A 24010-nucleotide genomic window follows, 5' to 3' on the forward strand; every position below is an offset into this window, starting at 1 on the left:
CAAGCCCCACCTTCCAGGGCTGTGCACACAGTTACACACGTGCTCTTTGCATGTGTCGCCCTGCCCCCACACCCACTCACTTGGATCTCCAGAAAAGGGCTTGGAGGGGGGGATGGGCAATCTAGGGGGCAGGAGAGGCCCTGGAGTCTCCTCTACTGAGCATGTGGGCGATGGTGGCCACAGGGTAATAACAGCCTCAGCGAGACCCTGAGGTCTGCCCCCTCCTCAGGAATGGCCAGGCAGGGAAGAAGGGAGCAGTGCTCAGTCCCAGCATCCCACCACTGCCCCCATGATTCTGAGCGGGTTCCTGGGCTGAAGCCGGGGCCTGTGTTTTCCAAGATTCCTTGGAGAGCCAGCTCCATCCTCTTCCTGATTATCTAAGCTTTGGGCCACGGCAGAAGGAACGAGCAGGGCGGAAGCGAGCTCTGGAAAGTGGAAAGAGGAGGGTGTGCGAGGAGACCCAAGGCAGGATCCAGGCTTTGGAACGTTGGAGGTTTCCGGCCACAGAGGCAGGGCCTCCGGGGAGCCAAGAGGGGCGGGGAGAGACACACACAGAGAAGCAGAGGAGACCAACGGACCGGACAGAGACGAGGAGAGAAACAGGAAGAGAGAAGCTGGGAGAGTCGGGAACCTGGGGGCTAGTGACCTGCACACAGGGCAGGGGCACTCAGCAGTTCCCAGAGGCCACCCCTCCCATCCCAGACATCCAGACATCTGGAACTTTGGGTGCCAAGAGTCCAGCTTAATGCAGGCAGCCTGGCTTTTGGGGGCTTTGGTGGTCCCGCAGCTCTTGGGCTTTGGCCATGGGGCTCGGGGAGCCGAGAGGGAGTGGGAGGGAGGCTGGGGAGGTGCCCAGGAGGAGGAGCGGGAGAGGGAGGCCCTGATGCTGAAGGTGAGCTCTGGAGTGTCAGGGAGCTATGGGTGGTGAACTGTGAGCCTGGGAGGGGGTATTGCAAGGTTAGGGAAATGGACAAAAAACAGCAATTAGGATAGTCTGGGGGGCGGGGGTTTGGTAATGGGCTCAGAGACAGGACTCAGGCGGCAGAGAATGAGTTAAGAGTTGGAAAGTGGCGCATGGGGCATCTTGGTGGCAGGCTGGGGCTCACCGCCCCTCCCCTGCCCCAGCATCTGCAGGAAGCCCTGGGACTGCCTGCTGGGAGGGGGGATGAGAATCCTGCCAGAACTGTTGAGGGCAAAGAGGACTGGGAGATGGAGGAGGACCAGGGGGAGGAAGAGGAGGAGGAAGCAACGCCAACCCCATCCTCCGGCCCCAGCCCCTCGCCCACCCCCGAGGACATCGTCACTTACATCCGTAAGTAACCAGAAGCCCTCACCCCCAAACCTGCGGGCCGCCGCGGTCACTTTCACAAACAAAAATGAAGGGTCGGTTCCCTGCCAGGTGGTCTTTCAGTTGTCCATTGCCTAGCCCAGAGCCCCCACACCCCTAGGAGCCCCAGGCCCACGACCATGCCTTCTAAGAGCCTGGCGCCACTCGACCCTACCTTCCAGGAGTCCGGGGTCCCCCCCCACCGCCACCCCGCCCTCAGGAGCCCTAGGTTCTAGTTCTCCAGGTCCTCAGTCCCCCCGCTGCATCTCCAGGCTCCCCCTCCAGCACGATCCCTGTCTGTCCGCAGTGGGACGCCTGGCCGGCCTGGACGCAGGCCTGCACCAGTTGCACGTCCGTCTGCATGCGTTGGACACCCGCGTGGTCGAGCTGACCCAGGGGCTGCGGCAGCTGCGGAACGCGGCGGGCGACACCCGCGATGCCGTGCAAGCCCTGCAGGAGGCGCAGGGTCGCGCCGAGCGCGAGCACGGCCGCTTGGAGGGTGAGTCCGCGGTACGCAGGGTGGAAAAAAATGAGACTCTTTGGCCAGGTATGGGACTGGTTGAGAAAGTGACCCTAGGTGTCCGGGGCGGGAGAGCTGCTGTGTGCTAGCGTACGGGGTTAGAGAGCTGGGAGGCTGAATGCAGGGAGCAGGGCGGGCACTCCAGAGCCGCGCGGACCCGACTGGGGCAGCACCACGCCCCCTATAGTCCCGCCCCCACCGCCTGGCCCCGCCCCTGGCGGACCCGACTCTGCACCTTCTGGCTCCCGCGGTTCTGACCACGCCTCCTCCCAGCCCGCCCTACGAGGTCCTGACCCCGCCTCCCTCCACTCCCGGATGATTTGTTCCCGCCCCCTTCCAGTCTCCGAATGCATAACCCTGCCTCCTTCTCTACCCGGCCCTGCCCACAGGCTGCCTGAAGGGGCTGCGCCTGGGCCACAAGTGCTTCCTGCTCTCGCGAGACTTCGAAACTCAGGCGGCGGCGCAGGCGCGGTGCACGGCGCGGGGCGGGAGCCTGGCGCAGCCGGCTGATCGCCAGCAGATGGAGGCGCTCACACGCTACCTGCGCGCGGCGCTCGCCCCCTACAACTGGCCGGTGTGGCTGGGCGTGCACGATCGGCGCGCTGAGGGTCTCTACCTCTTCGAAAACGGCCAGCGCGTGTCCTTCTTCGCTTGGCATCGCGCACCCCGCCCCGAGCTCGGCGCCCAGCCCAGCGCCGCGCCGCACCCGCTCAGCCCGGACCAGCCCAACGGCGGCACGCTGGAGAACTGCGTGGCGCAGGCCTCTGACGACGGCTCCTGGTGGGACCACGACTGCCAGCGGCGCCTCTACTACGTCTGCGAGTTCCCCTTCTAGCGGGGCCGGTTCCCCGCCTCCCTGCCCATCCCACCAGCCGGCCTTTCCCTGCGCCGTGCCCACCCTCCTGCGAGATCGCCCTTCCCTTCCTGTCCACGGATGGCAGCATCTCCCCCACCCCCCTCCAGGCTGGGCGCTCCTGGGAGGGCTCTTGCGGTGCCGGGACTCCTCCTTGTTAGTGTCCTTCCTCGAAGGGGCGGACACCAGGCTAGGTCCGGTGCCAATAAATCCTTGTGGAATCTGACTTGAGGGGCATTGAAGGCACTCTTGGACTTTAACTTCTGCAGGGAAAGCCGGGAAGGGCCAGACCCTGGTCTTTGGGCGCGTGTCCTGGCCTTTGGACGCCTGTTCTGCTTTTTAAAGATGTAATTTGAGCCCCAGATAGAGTGATGGAGAAGCACTGGTGTATATGTACGTACACACGTTCATCTGTTCTGTGCACAGATGCCCGGAGTACACGCGTGCAAATGCTGTAGACACCTTCACCTCCATCGTGCCCTCTCTCGGCCTTTGGAACCCAGGGACTGTCAATACGTCCCAGGCCTTGGTCTTGGTCCTGGTCAAAGAGATTTGGGAAACATGCAGGAACTAAAGGCTCTGACAAGTCCTGCAGGAAAGCCTGTTCATTTGTTTAAGTGGTGTGTCTCCGGTTTGTTTCCCCAGATGATACGGTTTTATGGACTTGTTGAGCTGATATATTGAGACATGGACTTAAGGACCCACCCAACCCTGAAGCTTAGACTTCCAATTTTCCCTCCTCTGCTTCCTGCCAGTGAGGCCAGGAGCCAGGCCCTTCCCCTCTGCGAGCCTCGGGTTTTTCATCTGAACATGGGCACAATCCCTCCTACTTTGTGCAGCTCTTGGGATATTCAGGTGAGACCAGGACAGTGTGCATTTAATAATGGCTGAACCTGAGCCACACGCTACCTTCCTTCCTCACCCTTTTTTTTTTTTCTTTTTTTGAGACCGGGTCTTGCTCTGTCGCCCAGGCGGAGTGCAGTGGTACAATCATGGCTTACTGCAGCCTCAATCTTCTGGGCTCAAGCAGTCCTCCCACCTTAGCCCCCCCAAGTAGCTGGGACTACAGGTGCACCTCACCACACCTGGCTAATTTTTGTATTTTTTTCTAGAGGTTGGGTTTTGCCCTGTTGCCCAGGCTGGTCTTGAACTCCTGAGCTCAATCAATCTGCCCGCCTGGGCCTCCCAAAGTGCTGGGGATACAGGCGTGAGCCACAGTGCCTGGCTCTCCCTCACCGTTTTCATATCTTTACTCCCTGGGGGCAGTGAAGACACCCAGGAGTCAGCCAGCCTGGGCCTCAGCATAGTGGACAGTTGTTTGGAGGACAGGCACTTTGGAAATCACCCTAGTACCTCCCCCAAGGTTGGCATCATGGGCATGACCCTGACAGGGAGCCCAGGAATGGGAATGTGACCCTGTCTGTCCTTACCACTCTACCCCTTCCCTTCCTTCAGCCATGGCACCACTGCCTAAAGGGTCACCATTGGATCCACAAGGGAGGAGCAAGCCATCAGGGTCAGCTTGGATAGAGGGCAGATCACCCACCCTTCTCTCTTCAGGAGTCGTTTCTCAGCCCCACAGCCCCAGAGGAATGCAGAATAGGAGAGTGGGGGTGTGGCCTGGAGTCAGCCTTCAATCAGAAATTCTTCCCATGCTGAGCTTCAGTTTCCCCAGGGAGGAACAGGCAGCTCTAGATCTTATAGGCAGCCAGAGATCAGATTAGGCAGACAATGATGAGTACCTGTTATTTCCCACAAGGGTCTCTGCCCTAGCAGAGCTTCCATTCTGGAAAGTATTTGGGCATGGTACACCACGGCTGCCCGCCGGGATTCTGGAGCCAGATGACCCAGGTTCTAGTCCTGTCTCCTATCAGCCACTTATCTCCTGGGAAAACCTGAGTGAGACATTACCTTGCTGCTTCTCAATGTCTCCATCTGTACTGTGGGGATAATAACAGTATTGATCTAGAATAATACCAGACACAGAGGGGTCTTTGCAATTCCCAGATCTGATCTTCACCTTTGTGTGCTCTCTCCTGACACTGTGCATTTGTATATGCAAAGATCTCCATCCTCCCTCCTCTGTAAACACCCACTTCCAAGAATTGGATAACACATCATCCCAAACATCCAGCCTTTCCCCCCAGTCCCGTGCGGGGTTAGGGATCCCCTTTGGTATCCACAAACCCCTTGTTCCTCTCTTGACCCAGCCCTGATCAGACAGGCTGAGGGACACTCCAGGTGCGTAGGGGGAGGGCAGGACAAGGTATGACTATCTCTGTCCCCAGCATCGCCTGGCACATGGGAGCCCTTTGAATGAAGATTCTTGTGTGGCGTCATGCATGGGACCCTGAGATGAGTTGGATCTCTGCTGCTTTTCTTCCCTGGCCTTTCCAAGGCTGGGTGAGGCACCTCCTCTAGTTTCCCACAGGGTCTAGGGCTTTCCACATCACTTTGGGTGCCACTGTCTGGTCTGACAATGTCTGTCTCCCTGGCAGGGCCTGGAGCTACCATACCAAGCACAGGGCCAGCTGCGGGCATGCCGAGAGAGAGGTCTGAAGGGAGTGGCGTGCCTGCAAGGACTGTTTATGCATCAGAACAGCACGCCTATATGTGGCATTCGGTGCTGATTCCTGACTCTGGTCTGTGTGGGAAACCTACTCTCTCCTCCAGGAAGCCCCACCAGACTTCCCACGGGCCAGAGTTTGCCAGTGTCCTCTCCCTGGCTCTCTGCGGAGCGCTGGTAGTTTGCAAGGCCAGAGCCATGGACCAGGGGGCGCCTCGGCAGCTGATTAGAAGAGATGCATTAAGGGATCCCAGGGAAGTAGAACAAGGGCAGGAGGCCTGGGATGATTCAGCAGAGGAGGAAGAACCAGAGAAGAAAGAAGAACCAGCGGCCGCACGGGCTTGCAGGGCGATAAAGCCCAAGAGGCCGAGCAGCAGGCCCATTACCGCCTTCCCAGAACCACGTTTTTCCGCAGTAACCGGGTGACTCCAACGGGTCACCTCTCAAGCCCCGCCCCTCCTCCCACGTGAGGTTCGCCTCCATTTCCCAGCAAGCCTGAGGGCCACGCCTTGGCGGTGAGGTCGGAGCTCAGACCCCTCTCCACCCAGACCTCGCCCCGAGGTACTCTGGGAAATGTAGTCCGGTCACGCGCCCACGGGTAGGAAAACCCCAATTCGCGAAGCCTTAACGTTCAACTCGCGTTTGGATCTCTCGGACGAGAGTTTTTCAGAACAGGTGCATTTCCTTGGGTAGATCATAACCATTTTTTAAAAAGTGAAATAAATTCATATGAAATATTAGTGTCGGCCGGGCGCGGTGGCTCAAGCCTGTAATCCCAGCACTTTGGGAGGCCGAGATGGGCGGATCACGAGGTCAGGAGATCAAGACCATCCTGGCTAACACGGTGAAACCCCATCTCTACTAAAAATACAAAAACTAGCCGGGCGAGGTGGCGGGCGCCTGTAGTCCCAGCTACTCGGGAGGCTGAGGCAGGAGAATGGCGTAAACCCGGGAGGCGGAGCTTGCAGTGAGCTGAGATCCGGCCACTGCACTCCAGTCCGGGCGACAGAGTGAGACTCCGCCTCAAAAAAAAAAAAAAAAAAAAAAAAAGAATATTAGTGTCGTAGAAAATGATAAGAAGCTTTTCAAAATTTAAACGTCGATGTGCTGAATTAACAATATAAAATTCAATATAAAATTTCTTTCTTTGTGGCTAAACACTGGTCCAAACCAACTTAGTTTCTTTCTTTTCTACTTATTTTCGGGTTCTGGTTTTTTTGTTTGTTTTTTTGTTTTGTTTTTGTTTTTGTTTTTTTGAGACAGAGTCTCACTCTGTCACCCAGGCTGGAGTGCAGTAGTGGCGCAATCATAGCTCACAGCAGCCTCGACCTCCTAAGCTAAAGCAATCCTCCCGCCTCAGTTTCCTGAGTAGCCGGGACTACAGGCGTGCACCTTAAAACAAAACAAAACAAAAAAAACCAGACAAAATTTTAATTTGGAAATAAGTTTAAACTTATAGATAACCTACACAAATATAAACACTGTAGGACAAATAAATACTCTACTCTGATGTGTTTATTAACAGTTTACCCCATTGCTTTGGCTTCATCATTACATTTATCCATCCATCCACCCACCCACCCATCCATCCTAGCCCAATCATCAGGGACAAGCAAGACAGTCAAGTTTGTTGACCCACTGAAATAAGAGCGATCACCCCTCAGAGGAGAAGCTGCAATCGAGTTATAGGATTTGGAGGAAGAGAGAAATTCGGATGAAATTTAAGTGAAACAATGTTTAGATAGGTTTAGAACAAGGTAGGAATGTGTATAAGTGAGTTAGCAGCAGGCCTGGGCCGCGTGCAGTAAGCTCATGTCTGTAATTCCAACACTTTGGGAGACCAAGACAAGAGGATTGCTTGAGCCCAGGGGTTCAAGACCAGCCTGGGTGACATAGTAAAATCCCACCTCTATGGAAGGAAGGGAGGGAAAGGAGGAGGGGGAGAAAAGGAGAGGGGAGGGGAGGGGGAGGAGGAGGGGGGAGGGAAGGAGAGCAGAAGGGGAAGGGGAGGGGAGGGGAGGAGAAAATTATCTGGTGTGGTGGCACATGCCTATAGTCCCAGCCACTTGGGAGGGTGAGGTGGGAGGATTGCTTGAATCCAGGAGTTTGAGGTTGCAGTGAGCTATGATTGTATCACTGTATTCCAGTCTGGGTGACAGAAGGAGATCCTGTCTCAAAAAAAAAAAAAAAAGGAAACATCAGATTTGGACTGCAAAGTGGACCTAAGGTCTTGTTTCCCTGGAAACTACAATGTTAATATAAATGTGGCATGCTGTGCCCAGAAACTTTTTATTTAAAACTCTGCACCACGGCTGGAAATGGAGGCTTCTTATCTTGGTCAAAGTGACAGATCTTCCAGGAAGGAAAGATTAGGCTGTTTCATTCTTACCGATAGACTTTCATACTGCAAAGTTTCCAACAGTCTATGATTTTAGAGAACAAAGTTTCTCAGTGAGTAAGATAACAGTAGTCACTCATAAAGGGGGCTGTTAGAACACTTTTACTGCCGCAGCTCCCCCCTGGGTGAAATGTATCCTGTTAACTTTGCAGTTTTATCTGGGTCTATAGATGAAGGGCAGGCCAGATTTTTACAGTATTAGCTAGCTTTAGCTCATATATATATATTATTTTTCTTTTCTTTTCCTGCCTTTCTTTTTCTTTCTTTCTCTCCCCTGTCTTTCTTTCTTTCCTTTTTATTTTGTCTTTTTTTTGTTTGAGATGGAGTTTCACCCTGTTGTTCAGGCTGGAGTACCATGGTACAATCTTGGCTCACTGCAATCTCCACTTCCTGAGTTCAAACAATTCTCCTGCCTCAGCCTCCTGAATAGCTGGGACTACAGGGACCCATCACCATGCCAGGCTAATTTTTGTATTTTTAGTAGAGATGGGGTTTCACCATGTTGGCCAGGCTGGTCTTGAACTCCTGACTTCAAGTCATCCACCCGCCTCAGTCTTCCAAAGTTCTGAGATTATAGGCATGAGCCACTGAGCCCAGGCCATTTTTCTTCCTCCTCCTCCTCCTCCTCCTCCTTCTTCTTCTTCTTTTTTGGTTTGAGACAGAGTCTGGCTCCTTTGCTTTGGAGTGCAATGGTGCAATCACAGCTCACTGCAGCTTAACTGCCTGGGCTTCAGCAGTGCCCTCCAAGTGCAGCCTCCCAAGTAGCTGGGACCACAGACATGCACCGCCACACCTGGCCAATTTTATTATTATTATTTTTTTGTAGACAAGATCTCTCCCAGGCTGGTCTGAAACTCGTGGGCTCAAGCGATTCTCCTGCCTTGGCCTCCTGAAGTGCTGGGATTATAGGCATGAATCACCGTGCTGGACCTTACATACATGTTTTCAAAAGCATTTAAGGGTTAGTTACACACATCATGGCCCTTTACCCCTAAATTCTTCAGTGTGTATTTCCTCAGAATAGAAATATTATCCTCCATAACCAAAATAATCAACTTCTATAAATGTAACATTTATGCATACTTTTATCTAATCCACTGGTGGTATTCAAAATTATGTCAGTTTACCTAATGATGTCCTTCATAGCACTTCCCCCTCCAGTTCAGGATCCCATCTGGGGTCAGGCATTGAATTTAGTTGTCATGTCTTTTTTTTTTTTCCTTTGAAACAGAGTCTCGCTCTTTGGCCTAGGCTGGAGTGCAGTGGTGCCATCTCGGCTCAGTGCAACCTCCGCCTCCCAGGTTCAAGCGATTCTTCTGCCTCAGTCTCGCAAGTAGCCGGAATTACAGGCGTGCACCACCATGCCCGGCTAATTTTTATATTTTTAGTAGAGATGAGGTTTCGCCGTGTTGGCCAGGCTGATCTTGAACTCCTGACCTCAGGTGATCCACCAGCCTCAGCCTCCCAAAATGCTGGGATTGCAGTCGTGAGCCACTGTGCCCAGCCAGTTGTCATGTCTCTTTAGCCTCCTTGAATCTGGAACATTTCCATATTTATAATATTGACATTTTGGGGGCCGGGCGAGGTGGCTCATGCCTGTAATCCCAGCACTTTGGGAGGCCGAGACAGGCGATCACGAGGTCAGGAGATTGAGACCATCCTGGCTAACACAGTGAAACCCCGTCTCTACTAAAAATACAAAAAATTAGCCAGGCGTGGTTGCAGGTGCCTGTAGTCCCAGCTACTTGGGAGGCTGAGGCAGGAGAATGGCGGGAACTCGGGAGGTGGAGCTTACAGTGAGCCAAGATTATACTACTGCACTCCAGCCTGGGCAACAGGGCAAGACTCTGTCAAAAAAAAAAAAAAATATATATATATATATAATATATATATATATTATATATATATATGAGAGAAAGAGAGAGACATTTTGGAAGAACAGCTCCTTGCCCTTCTAAAAATAGAAGTTCCACATTTTAGTTGGTCTAATGTTTCCTCATGAAGATTAGATTCAAATTATACATTCTCCACCAGAATAATGAGGTGAGGTGTGTACTTCTTTGAAGGTATCTCATCTGGACACAGTCAGTATCCTACGGTCCCTCATTAGTGAAGTGAGTTTTGATCACCCAGCGAGCTGATGTCCAGTTTCTCAGCTATGTAATACTCCTTTGCAGCTAATAAGCAGTCCAGGGGCAGATACTTTAAGACAGGTGGGTATCTGCCTTTCATCAAAATTTCCCGCTTGATTTCGCACCCATTGATGATTCAGCAGATGTGAGCTTATTATGAGTAACAAAAGATGCTCCTGGCCTGGGATGGTGGTTCACATCTGTCATCTTTGTACTTTGGGAAGCTGAGGAGGGAAGATCACTTGAATTCAGGAGTTTGAGACCAGCCTGGGCAATATAGAGGGATCTTGTCTCTAAAGAAAATACAAAAATTAGCCTGGTGTGGTCGCAAGAGCCTGAAGTCCCAGCTACTTGGAAGGCTGAGGTGGGAGGGTTGCTTGAGCCCAGGAGGTCGAGGCTGCAGTGAGCAGTGATCATGCCACTGCATCCAACCTGGGCAACAGAGGGAGAGCCTGTCTCAAAAAAAAAAAAAAAAAAGAGAGAAGAAAAAGAATAGGAAGTTACTGTTAAACACCTTCTCCCATCTCCCTCACCAGTACCTACCATTCTGAATTGTGTTTCGCCGTTGCTTGATTTTCATTATTATTTTAGCATGTGTGTATGTTTCCTGAAATGACATCTTATTTAATTATGCTTGTTTTGGGGGCTTTGGAGTAATAATACATGTATTCGTTGGCTCTAACTGCCCTTATAAAGTACCACAGGCTGGGGGACTGAAACAGCAGAATTGATTGTCTCCCAGTTCTGGAGGCTGGAAGTCTGAGATCAAGATGTTGGCATGGTTGGTTTCTTCTGAGGCCTCCTTCTTTGGCTTGCAGACGGCCGCCTTCTTGCTGTGCCCTCACGTGGTCCTCTCTGTGTGCACATCCCTGGTGAGTCTCTGTGTGGCCATATATCCTCTTCCCATAAGGATGAAGTCCAGTTGGATTAGGGCCCACCCTAATGGCCCCATTTAACCTTCCCTACCTCTTTAGAGATCCTATGTCCAAATACAGTCATGTTCTGACGTACTGGGGGTTAGGGCTCCAAAATATGAATTTTGGGGGCTGCATTTCAGCCTGCAACTGTATCTTACTGTATGCAGCTTGCTTTTTTTTTTTTTTTTTGAGACAGAGTCTTACTCTGTTTTCCTGGCTGGAGTGAAGTGGTGCGATCTCGGCTCACTACAACCTGCCTCCTATGTTCAAGCCATTCTTCTTGCCTCAGATTCCCAAGTAGTTGGGACTACAGGCACATGCCACCATGCCTGGCTAATTTTCGTATTTGTACAGATGAGGTTTCACCATGTTGACCAGGCTGGTCTCGAACTCCTGACCTCAAGTGATCCACCTGCCTCGGCCTTCCAGTGTGTTGGGATTACAAGCGTGATCCACCGCGCCTGGCCAATGCAACTTGCTTTTTAAAGACAAACTTCTGTTACTAAGATGCGTTCGTGATGGTGCCTGTAGCCATTGTTCACACATTTTTCAGGGGTATGGTATGAAAATGATTAAAAATAATATGGGGAGAAATCGATGAAATGCATGGGGGAAGAAAAGATTAACAAAACCAAAATCTATTTTAAGTTTTGAAAAAGCAACTAAGACAGACTTACTTTTGGCAAACCAATTAAGAACAAAGAGACAGGCTGCAAGTAAAATACAAATTGTAAAATGGTGAATAATTATAGCCAGGACAGAGATATAAAAAGTAATGAAAATATATTATGGCTATGTGCTAACATTAAAAACCTGAATGAACTGGTTCAATTACTAGAAAAATATACAATGCTAAAATGACACAAAATCAGAGAACTTGAATAAACCAGTGACTATTAAAGAATTTGAAATTATATTCAGAGATCTCCCCTCTCCCCCCAAAACCCCCCGGCACAGATGGATTTCTAAGCAAGTGATACCAAACATTCAAAGAATGTTTAATTCCTATCTTGTATGAATTATTCCAGAAAATCGCTGGAAAATTATGTAATAACTGCCTGATTCATTTTTAGAGGCTAATGCAATGTTGAATCCAAAATCGGATAAGGACCAGATGCAAGAAAATTATAGATTCATTTCACTTGTGAATGAAGATGTAAAAATTCCAAATCAAATAATTGCCTCTTAAATCCAGCGTACCATAATTCTTCATGATCAAATAAGATTTCTCCTCCTAATGCAAAGATGATTCAAAAATTTTTTAAAAAATTCTTTCAATATAATTCACCATATCAATAGGCCAAGGAAGAAAATATAATGATTTCAACTGATGTGGGAAAATAATTTCATAAGGCTGTACATGTATTATGGTTAAAAATTAAAACACTTAATGACGAGTTGATGGGTGCAGCACACCAACATGGCACAAGTATACATATGTGACAAACCTGCACATTATGCACATGTACCCTAGAACTTAAAGTATAATAATAGTAAAAAAAATTAAAACGCTTCACTTTGGGAGGCTAAGGCGGAAGGATCACTTGAGCCCAGGAGTTTGAGACCAGCCTGGGCAGCACAGTGAGACCATGACATGGTGGTGTGCACTGGTGGTCCCAGCTACTTGGGAGGCAGAGGTGGGAGGATCACTTGGGCCTGAGAGGCTGCATGGTTTTGAATTGCATTTCTGTGATAATTAATAGTGTTAATATTTTCCTGGACATCTAGCCCATTTATATTTATGTATCTTCTCTGGGAAATGTCTATTCAGATCATTCACACTTTTGTTTGTTTGTTTTATTTATTTATTTATTTATTTATTTATTTTTTTTTTTTTTGAGACGGAGTCTCGCTCTGTCACCCAGGCTGGAGTGCAGTGGCCGGATCTCAGCTCACTGCAAGCTCCGCCTCCCGGGTTTATGCCATTCTCTCGCCTCAGCCTCCCGAGTAGCTGGGACTACAGGCGCCCGCCACATCGCCCGGCTAATTTTTTGTATTTTTTTAGTAGAGACGGGGTTTCACCGTGTTAGCCAGGATGGTCTCGATCTCCTGACCTCGTGATCCACCCGTCTCGGCCTCCCAAAGTGCTGGGATTACAGGCTTGAGCCACCGCGCCCGGCCTGTTTGTTTTATTTTTTGAGACGGAGTCTTGCTCTGTTGCCCAGGCTGGAGTGCAGTGGTGGAATCTCAGCTCACTGCAAGCTCCGCCCCTGGGTTCCAGCAATTCTCCTGCCTTAGCCTCTCAAGTAGCTGGGATTATAGGCACCCATCATCACACCCAGATAATTTTTGTATTTTTCTAGTAGATATAGGGTTTCGCTGTGTTGGCCAGGTTGGTCTCAAACTGCTGACCTCAAGTGATCTTCCCGCCTTGGCCTCCCAAAGTGTTGGGATTACAGCTGTGAGCTACCATGCCTGGCCTTGCCCATTTTAAAATTGGGTTACTTGAGTTCTTTGTACATTTTATGTTTTGTTTTTGTTTTTTGGAGGGTTACCATATACATCTTAGTTTATCAGAATCTGTTTGAGATATAAAAGGTTATTCCTAGATAGTTCTATTCCATTTCCCCTTGTTGTGGTATCATTGTTAGAAACTTTTTTTTTTTTTTGAGATGGAGCCTTGCTCTGTTGCCCAGGCTGGAGTGCAGTGGTGCAGTCTTGGCTCACTGCAACCTCCACCTCCTGGGTTCAAGCTATTCTCCTGCCTCAGCCTCCTGAGTAGCTGGGATTACAGGTACCTGCCACCACGCCCAGGTAATTTTTGTCTTTTTAGTACAGATGGGGTTTGGCCATGTTGCCCCGGCTGGTCTCCAACTCCTGACCTCAGGTGATCTGCCTGCCTCAGCCTCCTGAAGTGCTGGGATTACAGGCATGAGCCACTGCGCCAGACTGTAATGCATTAAGCTTTGAATACCTAAGCTCAAGAGTTGACATCAACCTTTCCCTACAGATAATTCTGGTGCTTGTGAACTTGTGGTCCCCGAAGACTTTTGCCACCAAGAAGATCCTGGGGACTCGCAAAAGCAGTCTGTGGGAGATGGATATGTAAGTCTGCTTCTAAGAAGCTCTTTGGCTGCCTCTGGCACACGGGGCCATCTCTCTTCTGCTTGCCCTCTTCCCTCTTCTTCTCCCTCCACTTTCCATAATTTCATCAAAATCAGTTAATGTTTACAAAGCACTGAGAACAGCGCTGGGGACTCAGTAAGTGCTAAAAAAATTGTCAGCTGCCTTTTTTTTTTTTTTTTTTGACAGAGTCTTACTCTGTTGCCCAGGCTGGAGTGCAGTGATAGGATCTCAGCTCACTGCAAACTCTGTCTCCTGGGTTCAAGCAATTTTCCTGCCTTGGCCTCCCGAGTCTCTGGGATTACAGGTGCCTGCCACCACATGAGCTAATTTTTGTATTTTTAGTACAAATGGCATTTCACCATGTTGGCCAGGCTGGTCTCGATCTCCTGACCTCAGGTAATCTACCTGCCTTGGCCTCCCTAAGTGCTGGGATTACAGGCATGAACCACTGTGCCTGGCCCATCAGCTGCTATTATTAGCATTATTCCTTCTGGAGAATGTTTTAGCTACTGCATTTCATGGACTCTAAGATACTCCACTTTTATGGTTGATATAAAGAAAGAAAAGTGTGTACTGCCTATAAGATGCAACAATGCTTCCTTACCATTTGGAATGTTTATTATTTACTGAAAGAGCTTTTATGGGTGTATTTATTGCAAACAGTAAAGGAAAATACAAGTAAAATAAAGGATTCCTAAAATTGTTTCACAATTGAGATTTTTTTTGTTTATTATGGAAAAGTTATACAAAATTTAGCTGGACATGGTGGTGCGTACCTGTGGTCTCAGCTACTCGGGAGGCTGAAGCGAGAGAATCACCTGAGCCGGGGAGGTCGAAGCTTCAGTGAGTCATGATGGCGCCATTGCACTCCAGCCTGGATGACGGAGTGGGGGAAGGGAGACCCTGTCTCAAAGAAAAAAAAAAAAGATTGCATGTAAAAACTAAAAATCATTATTGCTTGGGCTCTTGATCCAGCTTTGCAATTAGAGGAAACAGTTTATTGCTGACTTCTGTTTTCAGAGCAAACACCAAACACAACTTATTCCTCACCAATTCCCCCTGACCCACCCAGGCCCACCCAGTTGGTTCCCAGGGGCTGAGAGTGCTCCACTCTCGTCTGCTGGATTTTCTTCTTGGCTGTGGACGCCCCTCTGCAGGTTTTCATGCCTTTCAAACTGCAGTCTTATGGTGTCGGCCGTTGGAAGATGCCTCCCGGTTTCAGAGGCGTCAAGATGTGGGAAAAGTGACTTCTTAGAATTGATCAATTACAGTGTGTTTTTCAAAGGTGGTGTCTCCTTTATTGAAGCCAGTTCCTTCTCCAAGGGCAACACCAGGGAGAGCTGGTGAGATAATGGTTGTTCTCCCCAGACTCTACTCTGCCTGGATTTGGGCACTGCTTCTTGTCAAGCTGATATCCTAAGTAATATTTTCAAGTGGGCAGCCTGGTTTTAGATACTTAATTTCTAGAAGCATTTCCCCTGCTGCCATGCCATCTTCAGTCTTTTAAAATCATAGTACCCTGGGAAGAGCTGATGGTGTTCTTACCCGATTCCGTCTTGGTGCAAATTTAAGGGTTTTTTTTCTCCCCTTCCCTAAGTGTTTTGCTATTGCAATGTCAAACTAAATAAGAAACAGAGAGAGGCTTCCAAAAGAAAATATGCTATTTGGGAATAGATCATTGCAGTGGGAAATGCATGTCATAGTAAACTATGTGCGTATGCAGGGAGGTAAAGGAAGAAGATTTTTTTTAAAGGGAAAGAAGAGGAGGATTACATAATTGTTTGGAAATAATTATCCTTGGCTGCAAAGATCGATAATAAAGGTGACACCAGTCTGAGGGTGAACAGGCAATTGCGGGGGAGATGTCCTTGCAGTATTTTTGGTGGCAGGTTGTGATGGCTTTTGTGCCAGGTTGTGGTTTTTATAGTCTTTTGTAATAGGTGTTGTTGGTTTTGTTTTGTTTTGTTTTGTTTTTTGTTATTTTTTGGGGTTTTTTTTTTGTTGGTCTGTTTTTTGAGATGGGGTCTCGCTCTGTCACCCAGACTGGAGTGCAGTGGTGTGATCTTGGCTCACTGCAGTGCAGCCTCCAATTCCTGGGCTCAAGTGATCCTCCCACCTCAGCCTCCGGAGTAACTGTGACTACAGGGACATACCACGATGCCCGGCTAATATTTGATATTTTTCGTTGAGATGGGGATTCGCCATGTTGCTCAGGCTGGTCTCCAACTCCTGGGTTCAAAGTGAGCCTCCCTCCTCGGCTTCCCAAAGTACTGGGATTACAGGCATGAGCCATCGTACCCCACATGTGATAGTTTTTGTTATCAGGCATACAAGCATGATAACCCTGTCTTCATGGCTCTGTTTGTCAACGTTTTAAAAATATCAGTACCTAGGGACGGGCGCGGTGGCTCACACCTGTAATGCCAGCACTTTGGAAGGCTGAGGCGGGTGGATCACGAGGTCAGGAGATCGAGACCATCCTGTCTAACACGGTGAAACCCCGTCTCTACTAAAAATGCAAAAAATTAGCCAGGCGTGGCGGCGGGCGCCTGTAGTCCCAGCTACTTGGGAGGCTGAGGCAGGAGAATGGTGTGAACCCAGGAGGCGGAGCTTGCAGTGAGCCGAGATCGCGCCACTGCACTCCAGCCCGGGCGACAGAGCGAGACTCCGTCACAAATATATATATATCAGTACCTAGGGACGGGCGCAGGGGCTCACGCCTGTAATGCCAGCACTTTAGGAGGCCAAGGCGGGCAGATTACGAGGTCAGGAGTTTGAGACCAGCCTAGACAACATGGCGAAACCCCTTCTCTAATGGAAACACAAAAATTAGCTGAACATGGTGTTGTGCGCCTGTAATCCCAGCTACTTGGGAGGCTGACGCAGGAGAATCGCTTGAACCTGGGAGGCGGAGGTTGCAGTGCACCAAGATCATACCACTGCACTCCAGCCTGGGCAGTGAGAGTGAGACTCCATCTCAAAATAAATTAAATAAATAAATAAAAGAAAGACCAAAATATTAGTACCGCTATTTTGCTTTTGGTGATTTTTACAATAAATAGTGCTGCAAATAACACCTTTGGGGATGAAAATTTTGTCTGTGTTTAGGATTATTTATTTGCTCTCAATTCTCACAAATGAACCCCAAGAAAGAAAAGATCTTGTCTCTGTCACCCACAAGGTCCTGACAACCCTATAACCCAGCAGGAGAGATGCTGCCCCGGCCTCCCGCACCGCCCCGGGGATTCCCGTGAGATTGTTTCCTGGTTGTTGATGGACGGGGTTGGATTTTGATTTCTTGTGTGCGGGAACGTCTTCCTGCGATGACGGTTGGCCACTCCCCCTCTTTCCGATTTGCAAACGTCTCTCCGTGTCTTTTGCCCACTTGCCTACTGGAATCCAACTTTGTTCCTTCTCTGTGTGGTTTACATGATAAGATTATTGATGTTATTTCTGTCACAGGGGCTATAAGTTTTTTTCCAAGTCTATTTCTTGACTTATAATTTTAGTGTGAGTTTTGTTTTATACACAGAGATTTTAATTTAAAGGCTGTCAAATCTGTCTCCTTAATATGAGAAAAAAGAAAAAAAATTAGCATTTTAAAAACACAGGCATCATTTGCATACAGCACAATTCACCCTTTTTAAGGGCAGTTCTGAGGTTTTTTGGCAAATGCACACATCACGTGACCACCCCGCAACCAAAACACAGAACAATTCCATCACCGCAAACCCCCTCACACCCCGTTATGGCTCAGGTGTTTAAAACGTAAGAAAGCTAAAAGAATAGACGTGAATAGGCAATTCTTTTCTCCGGTTTGCTCTACGTTTTAAAAGATTGACCCCCAAGTTTTTTGTCTTTTTTTCTTGAATAAAATTGAAAATGCCAAATTGGGGGGGGTGGGGGGAACTGCAGATCAAACTAAAATTGGTGGTTAAAAAGTCCTCTGCCATCCTCGTTCTTCCCTCAGATAATGAGAATTGTTAACAAGTTTCTTCCTTTTCTTCCCTTTTTCTTCTCTTTCTTTCTCTCTTTCTTTCCCCTTCCTTCCTTCCTTCCTTCCTTCCTTCCTCCTTCCTTCCTTCCTTCCTTCCTTTCTTTTCTTTTCTTTTCTTTTCTTTTCTTTTCTTTTCTTTTCTTTTCTTTTCTTTCTTTTGGGTCTCACCATGTTGCCCAGGCTAATCTCCAACTCCTGCGCTCAAATGATCCTCTCTCCGCCTCCCAAAGTCCCAAAGTGCTGGGATTACAGGCGTCAGCCACCACGCCCAGCCAAGTCTTTCTTTTGAGGGCTTTCTCTCTGCCTTTTATTTCTCTTCACGTATTCATTCACGTATCAGGCTCAGGTGGAGCCCTGCCGTGCACGCCTGCACCTGTGCGTGTTCCGCAGTGTGCACCATTCCTGGGTTCCCTCGTGCATTGCATCTAACAGCATTATTGTCACATTCTCCTCCACCATAGCACAGCGCATCTAAAGGGGCCACCCTCTCCCATAACTAGAGACACATGAATGACAGCAGCAAGGAGCTGTCCCATCTGCCAGTTGTCGACACAGAAGAGCCAGACTGAGAGAGCTGGGTGCCAATCACACCACGCAGGGACGGGCTGTCTGCCCAGAGGAGGCCGGTGGTGTCCACACCTGCCTCCCTGGGGTTGTTTCAACACACATCTTCCAGCAGTTCTTAAATGAATGTCTGACCTACCGACTACACTTTTGGGAGTTTATCCTTTGGTGATATTTTCTCAGTGGGCCAATAATCATAACGGCTCCCAGAAAAGAGTACTCTGTGTTTGCCGGATATCCTGCTGAGAATTTTTCACTTTCCTCTCATTTAAACCCTGCAACAGCTTTGAGGTGGGTGCTGTTGTTATCTGCATGTTAGAGACGAAGAAAAGGAGCTCAGAGAGATGACTTTACTTATCCAAGGCCACCCAGCCAGGCGGCAGGGCTGGGAACCCAAGCATGAAGTGAAATAGCCTCGCCCTGGACTGCCTGGATGGTAGCCACAGGCCACATGTGAGTAAGACACTGAATTTAAGAAGAGAAATCACTTGGCCGGTCGCGGTGGCTCACACCTGTAATCCCAGCACTTTGGGAGGCCGAGGCAAGAGGATCACGAGGTCAGGAGATCGAGATCATCCTGGCTAACACGGTGAAACCCCGTCTCTACTAAAAATACCAAAAAATTAGCTGGGCATGGTGGAGGGCGCCTGTCCTCCCAGCTACTCGGGAGACTGAGGCAGGAGAATGGCATGAACCCGGGAGGAGGAGCTTGCAGTGAACCGAGATTGCGCCACTGCACTCCAGCCTGGGCGACAGAGCAAGACTCAGTCTCAATAAAAAAAAAAAAAGAAAAAAAGAAATCACTTTATTAAGATATAATTTACATACCACGCAATTCACCCATGTAAAGAGTAAAATTCAACGGTTGTTGGTATATTGCGTTATTCATTTTTAACATTATGTTAATGTGTGACAAAATTTCACTGAACCATTTTTAAATGTATAATTCAGTGGCATTAATTACATTCATAACGTTGTATAACCATCACCACAATCTATTTAAAAATTTTTCATCCCCCCCAAACAGCAACTCTGCAACCATTAAGCGGTAAATCCCCTCTCTCCCTCCCTCAATGCCTGATGAAGTAGGAGGTGGGACTAGACTCTGGAGGTGGGTCTTGGACTCAGCATCATGTTGAAGACCAGCTGAAACAGGGAAGAGGGGAAAGCACTTCTCCATAAGACACGCCCATCAGTGGCATGTCAGTTTACCGTTGCCATGACAACAGCCGGAAGTTACCACCCCTCTCCATGGCAGTGACTTGATGACCTGGAAGTTACCACCCTTTTTCTAGTCATTACTAGATAATCTGTACCTTAATTTGCATATAATTAAAAGTGGGTATAAGTATTGCTGCAGTCCGCCCCTGAGCTGCTGCTCTGGGCACACTGCCTATGTGGTAGGTTTTCAGGCAAGGAGCAGTACTCCCGTTGCTGCTATACACTGCGGCTTCGATAAAAGTTAATGTTGGCTGGGCGTGGTGGCTCACGCCTGTAATGCCAACTGGGAGGCTGAGGCAGGAGGATCGCTTGACATCAGGAGTTCGAGACCAGCCTGGCCAACATGATGAAACTCTGTCTCTACTGAAAATACACAAATTAGCCAGGCATGGTGGCGGGCATCCATAATCCTAGCTACTCAGGAGGCTGAGGCAGGAAAATTGTTTGAACCCGGGAGGCGGAGGTTGCAGTGAGCCAAGATTGCAGCACTGCACTCCAGCCTGGGCAACAGAGCAAGACTCTGCCTCAAAAAAAAAAAAAAAATTGCTGTCTATACTTTTTGATGACAGGTCAGAAGAAGAAGTTGCTGACTAACACCACCAGCTCACCCTTGAATTCTTTCCTGTCCAAAGCCACGAGCCCTCCCAGACCAAGCCCCAACTTGGGGTCTCACCTGTCTAGCATCACTGGGACAACAGCAGGAGCCCCTTGAGCTTATGGCTTCTCCTCAGCAAATATGGGAAACAGAGAAAGATCTGGAAGCAGACAGAGGCTGGTGTCACTTCAGCCTGTTGTAACCTGTCACCTCAGGCAGGTCCCTCTCCTGCTGGGGCTCTCAGTCAGGTTCTGTGCAAGGTTCTCACCCTCCTCACTGAGGGAGGCTGCCAGGAGGAGCCCGCAAAGCTATTCAACTTACAGGGGCTCCAGAATAGCCTCTCCTGTGGCCTCTGTCCACTCCCTGCCCCTGCACCTTCAGCAATCCCCACCGCCTGGTGACCGGAAGATGCCCAGACACAGAGCACTATTTCTGCTCTTTCACTGCTTACCCAGTGTTAAGTCCAAACTGCTAAGAAGGCTTTTGGAAGCCTTCTGCCATTTCACAGACCTTGGTCAAAGTGAAATATTCCATGAGGTTTCAGGCGGTGAGAAACATCCCTATCATACCCTGCCATGCAAAGGCCCTACTGAAGGAAAAATCCCTGTCCTATCCTCCTGGGCAAAGTTCCAAGGAATATCTTATCACATCCCACGGGAAAAAGGGCCAAACTGCCTGATCGCACATCTTATCAATATCCTGCCAGGCAGCAAGCCATACTGCTCAGACCTTCCCACCCATACCTTTAAGTACCCCAGCCCATAAGCGACTGTGGGCTTGGGCCCTGAGCTGGTCCCCCATATCCACAGGTTTTTGCAATATACCTGTGTTGCTGTTGAGCCTCCGTCTCTCTCTCTCTCTCTCCCCCTCTCTCTGTTTTGTTTGTTTGTTTGTTTTTGTTTGTTTGTTTTTTTGAGACAGAGTTTTGCTCTTTCACCCAGGCTGGAGTGCAATGGCACGATCTCAGCTCACTGAAACCTCCGCCTCCCTGGTTCAAGCAATTCCCCTGCCTCAGCCTCCCGAGTAGCTGGGATTACAGGTGCGCGTCACCACGCCTGGCTGATTGATTTTTGTATTTTTAGTAGAGTTGGAGTTTCACCATGTTGGTCAGGCTGGTGTCAAACTCCTGACCTCAGGTGATCCACCCATCTAGGCCTCCCAAAGTGCTGGGATTACAGGTGTGAGCCACCGTGCCCGGCCTGTGGTGTCATTCTTTAACCCTCACCTTCCCTTCAAAACCTAACACCGGGAGGACTGGAGTGCCCTGTCATCCTGCTCCAAATACTCAGCCATGTGGGCAGGTCTGAGCTCTGGCCTGGGCTCCCTGTGGGGAGGCTGGCTGGGAGACGAGACAGGATGGGATTCCAGCCCTGGGACTCTCTGCCTTGTCGCTGGAGCAGGTTTCCTCAGCTCTCTGGGTCTCACTGTGTTCATCCTGCAGTGAACATTCCCTGCTGTGAGGCTCACACATCTGTATCCAACCAGGAGCTCCATCCTAAAGGGACCCTGAGAGGTTCTTCCCCCAGTTCCCCAGTTCTCCAACACCAACCGGCTGCCCAAACATTCAATTCAGTTCCAGCATCGACTGCCCAGAGTTAGTGTTAGACGCTGCAGGTTATGGACTCGGGCCACAAAACTGCCGCCATCTCAGGCCGGGCGTGGTGGCTCACACCTGTAATCCCAGCAGATTGGGGAGCCGAGGCGGGCGGATCACGAGGTCAGGAGTTCAAGACCAGCCTGGTCAATAGGGTGAAACCCCATCTCTGCTAAAAATACAAAAATTATCTGTGCTTGTGGTGTGCGCCTGTAGTCCCAGCTACTTGGGAGACTGAGGCAGAAGAATTGCTTGAACCCGGGAGGTGGAGGTAGCAGTGAGCCGAGATAGCACCTCTGCACTCCAGCCTGGGCAACAAAGTGAGACTCTGTCTCAAAACAAAACAAAACAAAAAGAAAACGAAAAAACAAACAAACAGAAAAAACTGCCCCCACCTCAGATGCCAGCTACAGTAGGGTGTCCACGCGACCTGAATTTCCGCTCGGCCAATCACCAGTTCAGGGGTTCCCAAAACTCCCACTGATATGGTGTGGATGTTTGCCTCCTCCACAAATCTCATGTTGAAATTCGACCTCCAGTGTTGGAGGTGGGGCCTGAGGGGAGGTGTTTGGGTCATGAGGGCGGATCCCTCATGAATAGCTTGGTGCTGTCCTTGCAGTAATGAGAGTTCCCAGTCTGTGAGCTTATATGAGATCTGACTGTTTAAAAGAGTCTGGATCAGGCGTGGTGGCTCACGCCTGTAATCCCAGCACTTTGGGAGGCCGAGGCAGGTGGATCACCTGAGATCAGGAACTTGAGACCTGCCTGGCCAAGATGGTGAAACCCCATATCTACCAAAATGCAAAAATTAGTCTCGTGTGGTGGCATGTGCCTGTAATCCCAGCTACTCAGGAGGCTGAGGCAGGAGAATTGCTTGAGCCCAGGAGGTGGAGGTTGCAGTGAACTGAGATTGTGCCACTGCACTCCAGCTGGGGCGACAGAGTGAGAATCTGTCTCCCGCCTCACACCAACCAAAAAAAAAAAAAAAAAAAAAAAATGTCTGACACCTCTTCCCTCTCTCTCTTGTTCCATCTCTCATTGTGTCAATGTGGTGGCTTCTCCTTTGGCTTCCACCATGATTGGAAGCTCCCTGAAGTCCTCACTGGAAGCTGAACAGATGCAGGTGCCATGCTTGTACAACCTGTAGAACCGTGAGCCAAATACATCTCTTTTCTTTATGAATGATACAGCCTCAGATATTCCTTTATAGTAATGCAAATGGAATAAAACACCTACTCAAATATACTAATTCGCTACAGGTTGGGCACAGTGGCTCACGTTTGTAATCTCAGCACTTTGAGAGGCCAAGGAGGGAGGATCACTTGAGCCCAGGAGTTGGAGACCAGCTTGGGCAACATAGCATGACCCCATCTCTACCAAAAATAAAAACAAATTAGCCAAGTGTGGGGGCATGTACCTGTAGTCCCAGCTACCCAGGAGGCTGAGGCAGGAGGCTCACTTGAGCCCAGAAGATTGAGGTAGCAGTGAGCTATGATCAGGCAACCATTCTCTAGCCTGGGTGACAGAGTGAGACCGTGTCTCAAAAAAAAAAAAAAAAAAAAAATTCACTGGAACAGCTCACAGAATTCAGGCAAGCATTTTACTTATTATTACTGGTTTATTATAAAGGATAGAATTCAGGAATGAAAGAGATGCATGCGGTGAGTTACGGGGAAGGGCATGGAGCTGCCAGGTCCTCTCCAGGCACCACCGTCCCAGCACCTCAATGTGCTCACCACACTCCATGGTTCAGGGTGTGTGCGTGCGTGTGTGTGTGTTTGTGTGTGTGTGTGTGTTTGAGATGGAGCCTCCCTCTGTCGCCCAGGCTGGAGTGCAGTGGTGTGATCTTGGCTCACTGCAACCTCTGCCTCTCTGGTTCAAGTGAGGTGAAGGAGGCTGCAGTGAGCTGAGATCGCACCACTGCACTCCAGCCTGGGCGACAGAGTGAGACTCTGTCTCAAAACAAAACAAAGCAAAACAAAAACAAAACAGCCTCAGCCTTCCAAGTAGCTGGGATTAGAGGCGCACGCCACCATGCCTGGCTACTTTTTATGTATTTTTGGCAGAGATGGGGTTTTGCCATGTTGGCCAGGCTAGTCTGTAACTCCCAACCTCAGGTGATCTGCCCTCCTTGGCCTCCCAAAGTACTGGGATTACAGGTGTGAGCCACTGTGCCCAGCCTCTTTGTACTGTTGTTGTAACTTTTCTGTAACTGTGAAGTGATCTCCAGGTTAAAAAAAAAAAAGTACGCTGCACAATC

The 24010-nt window shown here is 49.4% G+C and overlaps 2 protein-coding genes across 2 annotated transcripts in view; both read left to right on the plus strand.

Annotated features, from left to right (window-relative positions):
• Positions 1 to 551: 551 nt before the first annotated feature.
• On the plus strand, positions 552 to 2931 carry CLEC11A (C-type lectin domain containing 11A). Its single transcript, XM_033224247.1, has 4 exons — positions 552 to 892; positions 1126 to 1312; positions 1635 to 1826; positions 2237 to 2931. The coding sequence occupies exons 1-4, from the start codon at positions 746 to 748 to the stop codon at positions 2680 to 2682; spliced, it is 972 nt and encodes a 323-aa protein (XP_033080138.1). The 5' UTR covers positions 552 to 745; the 3' UTR covers positions 2683 to 2931.
• A 2308-nt stretch (positions 2932 to 5239) lies between these two features.
• GPR32 (G protein-coupled receptor 32) overlaps positions 5240 to 24010 on the plus strand; it is a 33200-nt gene continuing 14429 nt past the window's right edge. The window contains 1 exon segment of the mRNA XM_033223589.1: positions 5240 to 5680. Within this exon segment, the coding sequence (XP_033079480.1) occupies positions 5240 to 5680 (441 nt within the window).

This window comes from Trachypithecus francoisi, unplaced genomic scaffold (assembly GCF_009764315.1).
Source record: "Trachypithecus francoisi isolate TF-2019V2 unplaced genomic scaffold, Tfra_2.0 Lachesis_group12, whole genome shotgun sequence".
Taxonomy (NCBI): Eukaryota; Metazoa; Chordata; class Mammalia; order Primates; family Cercopithecidae; genus Trachypithecus; species Trachypithecus francoisi.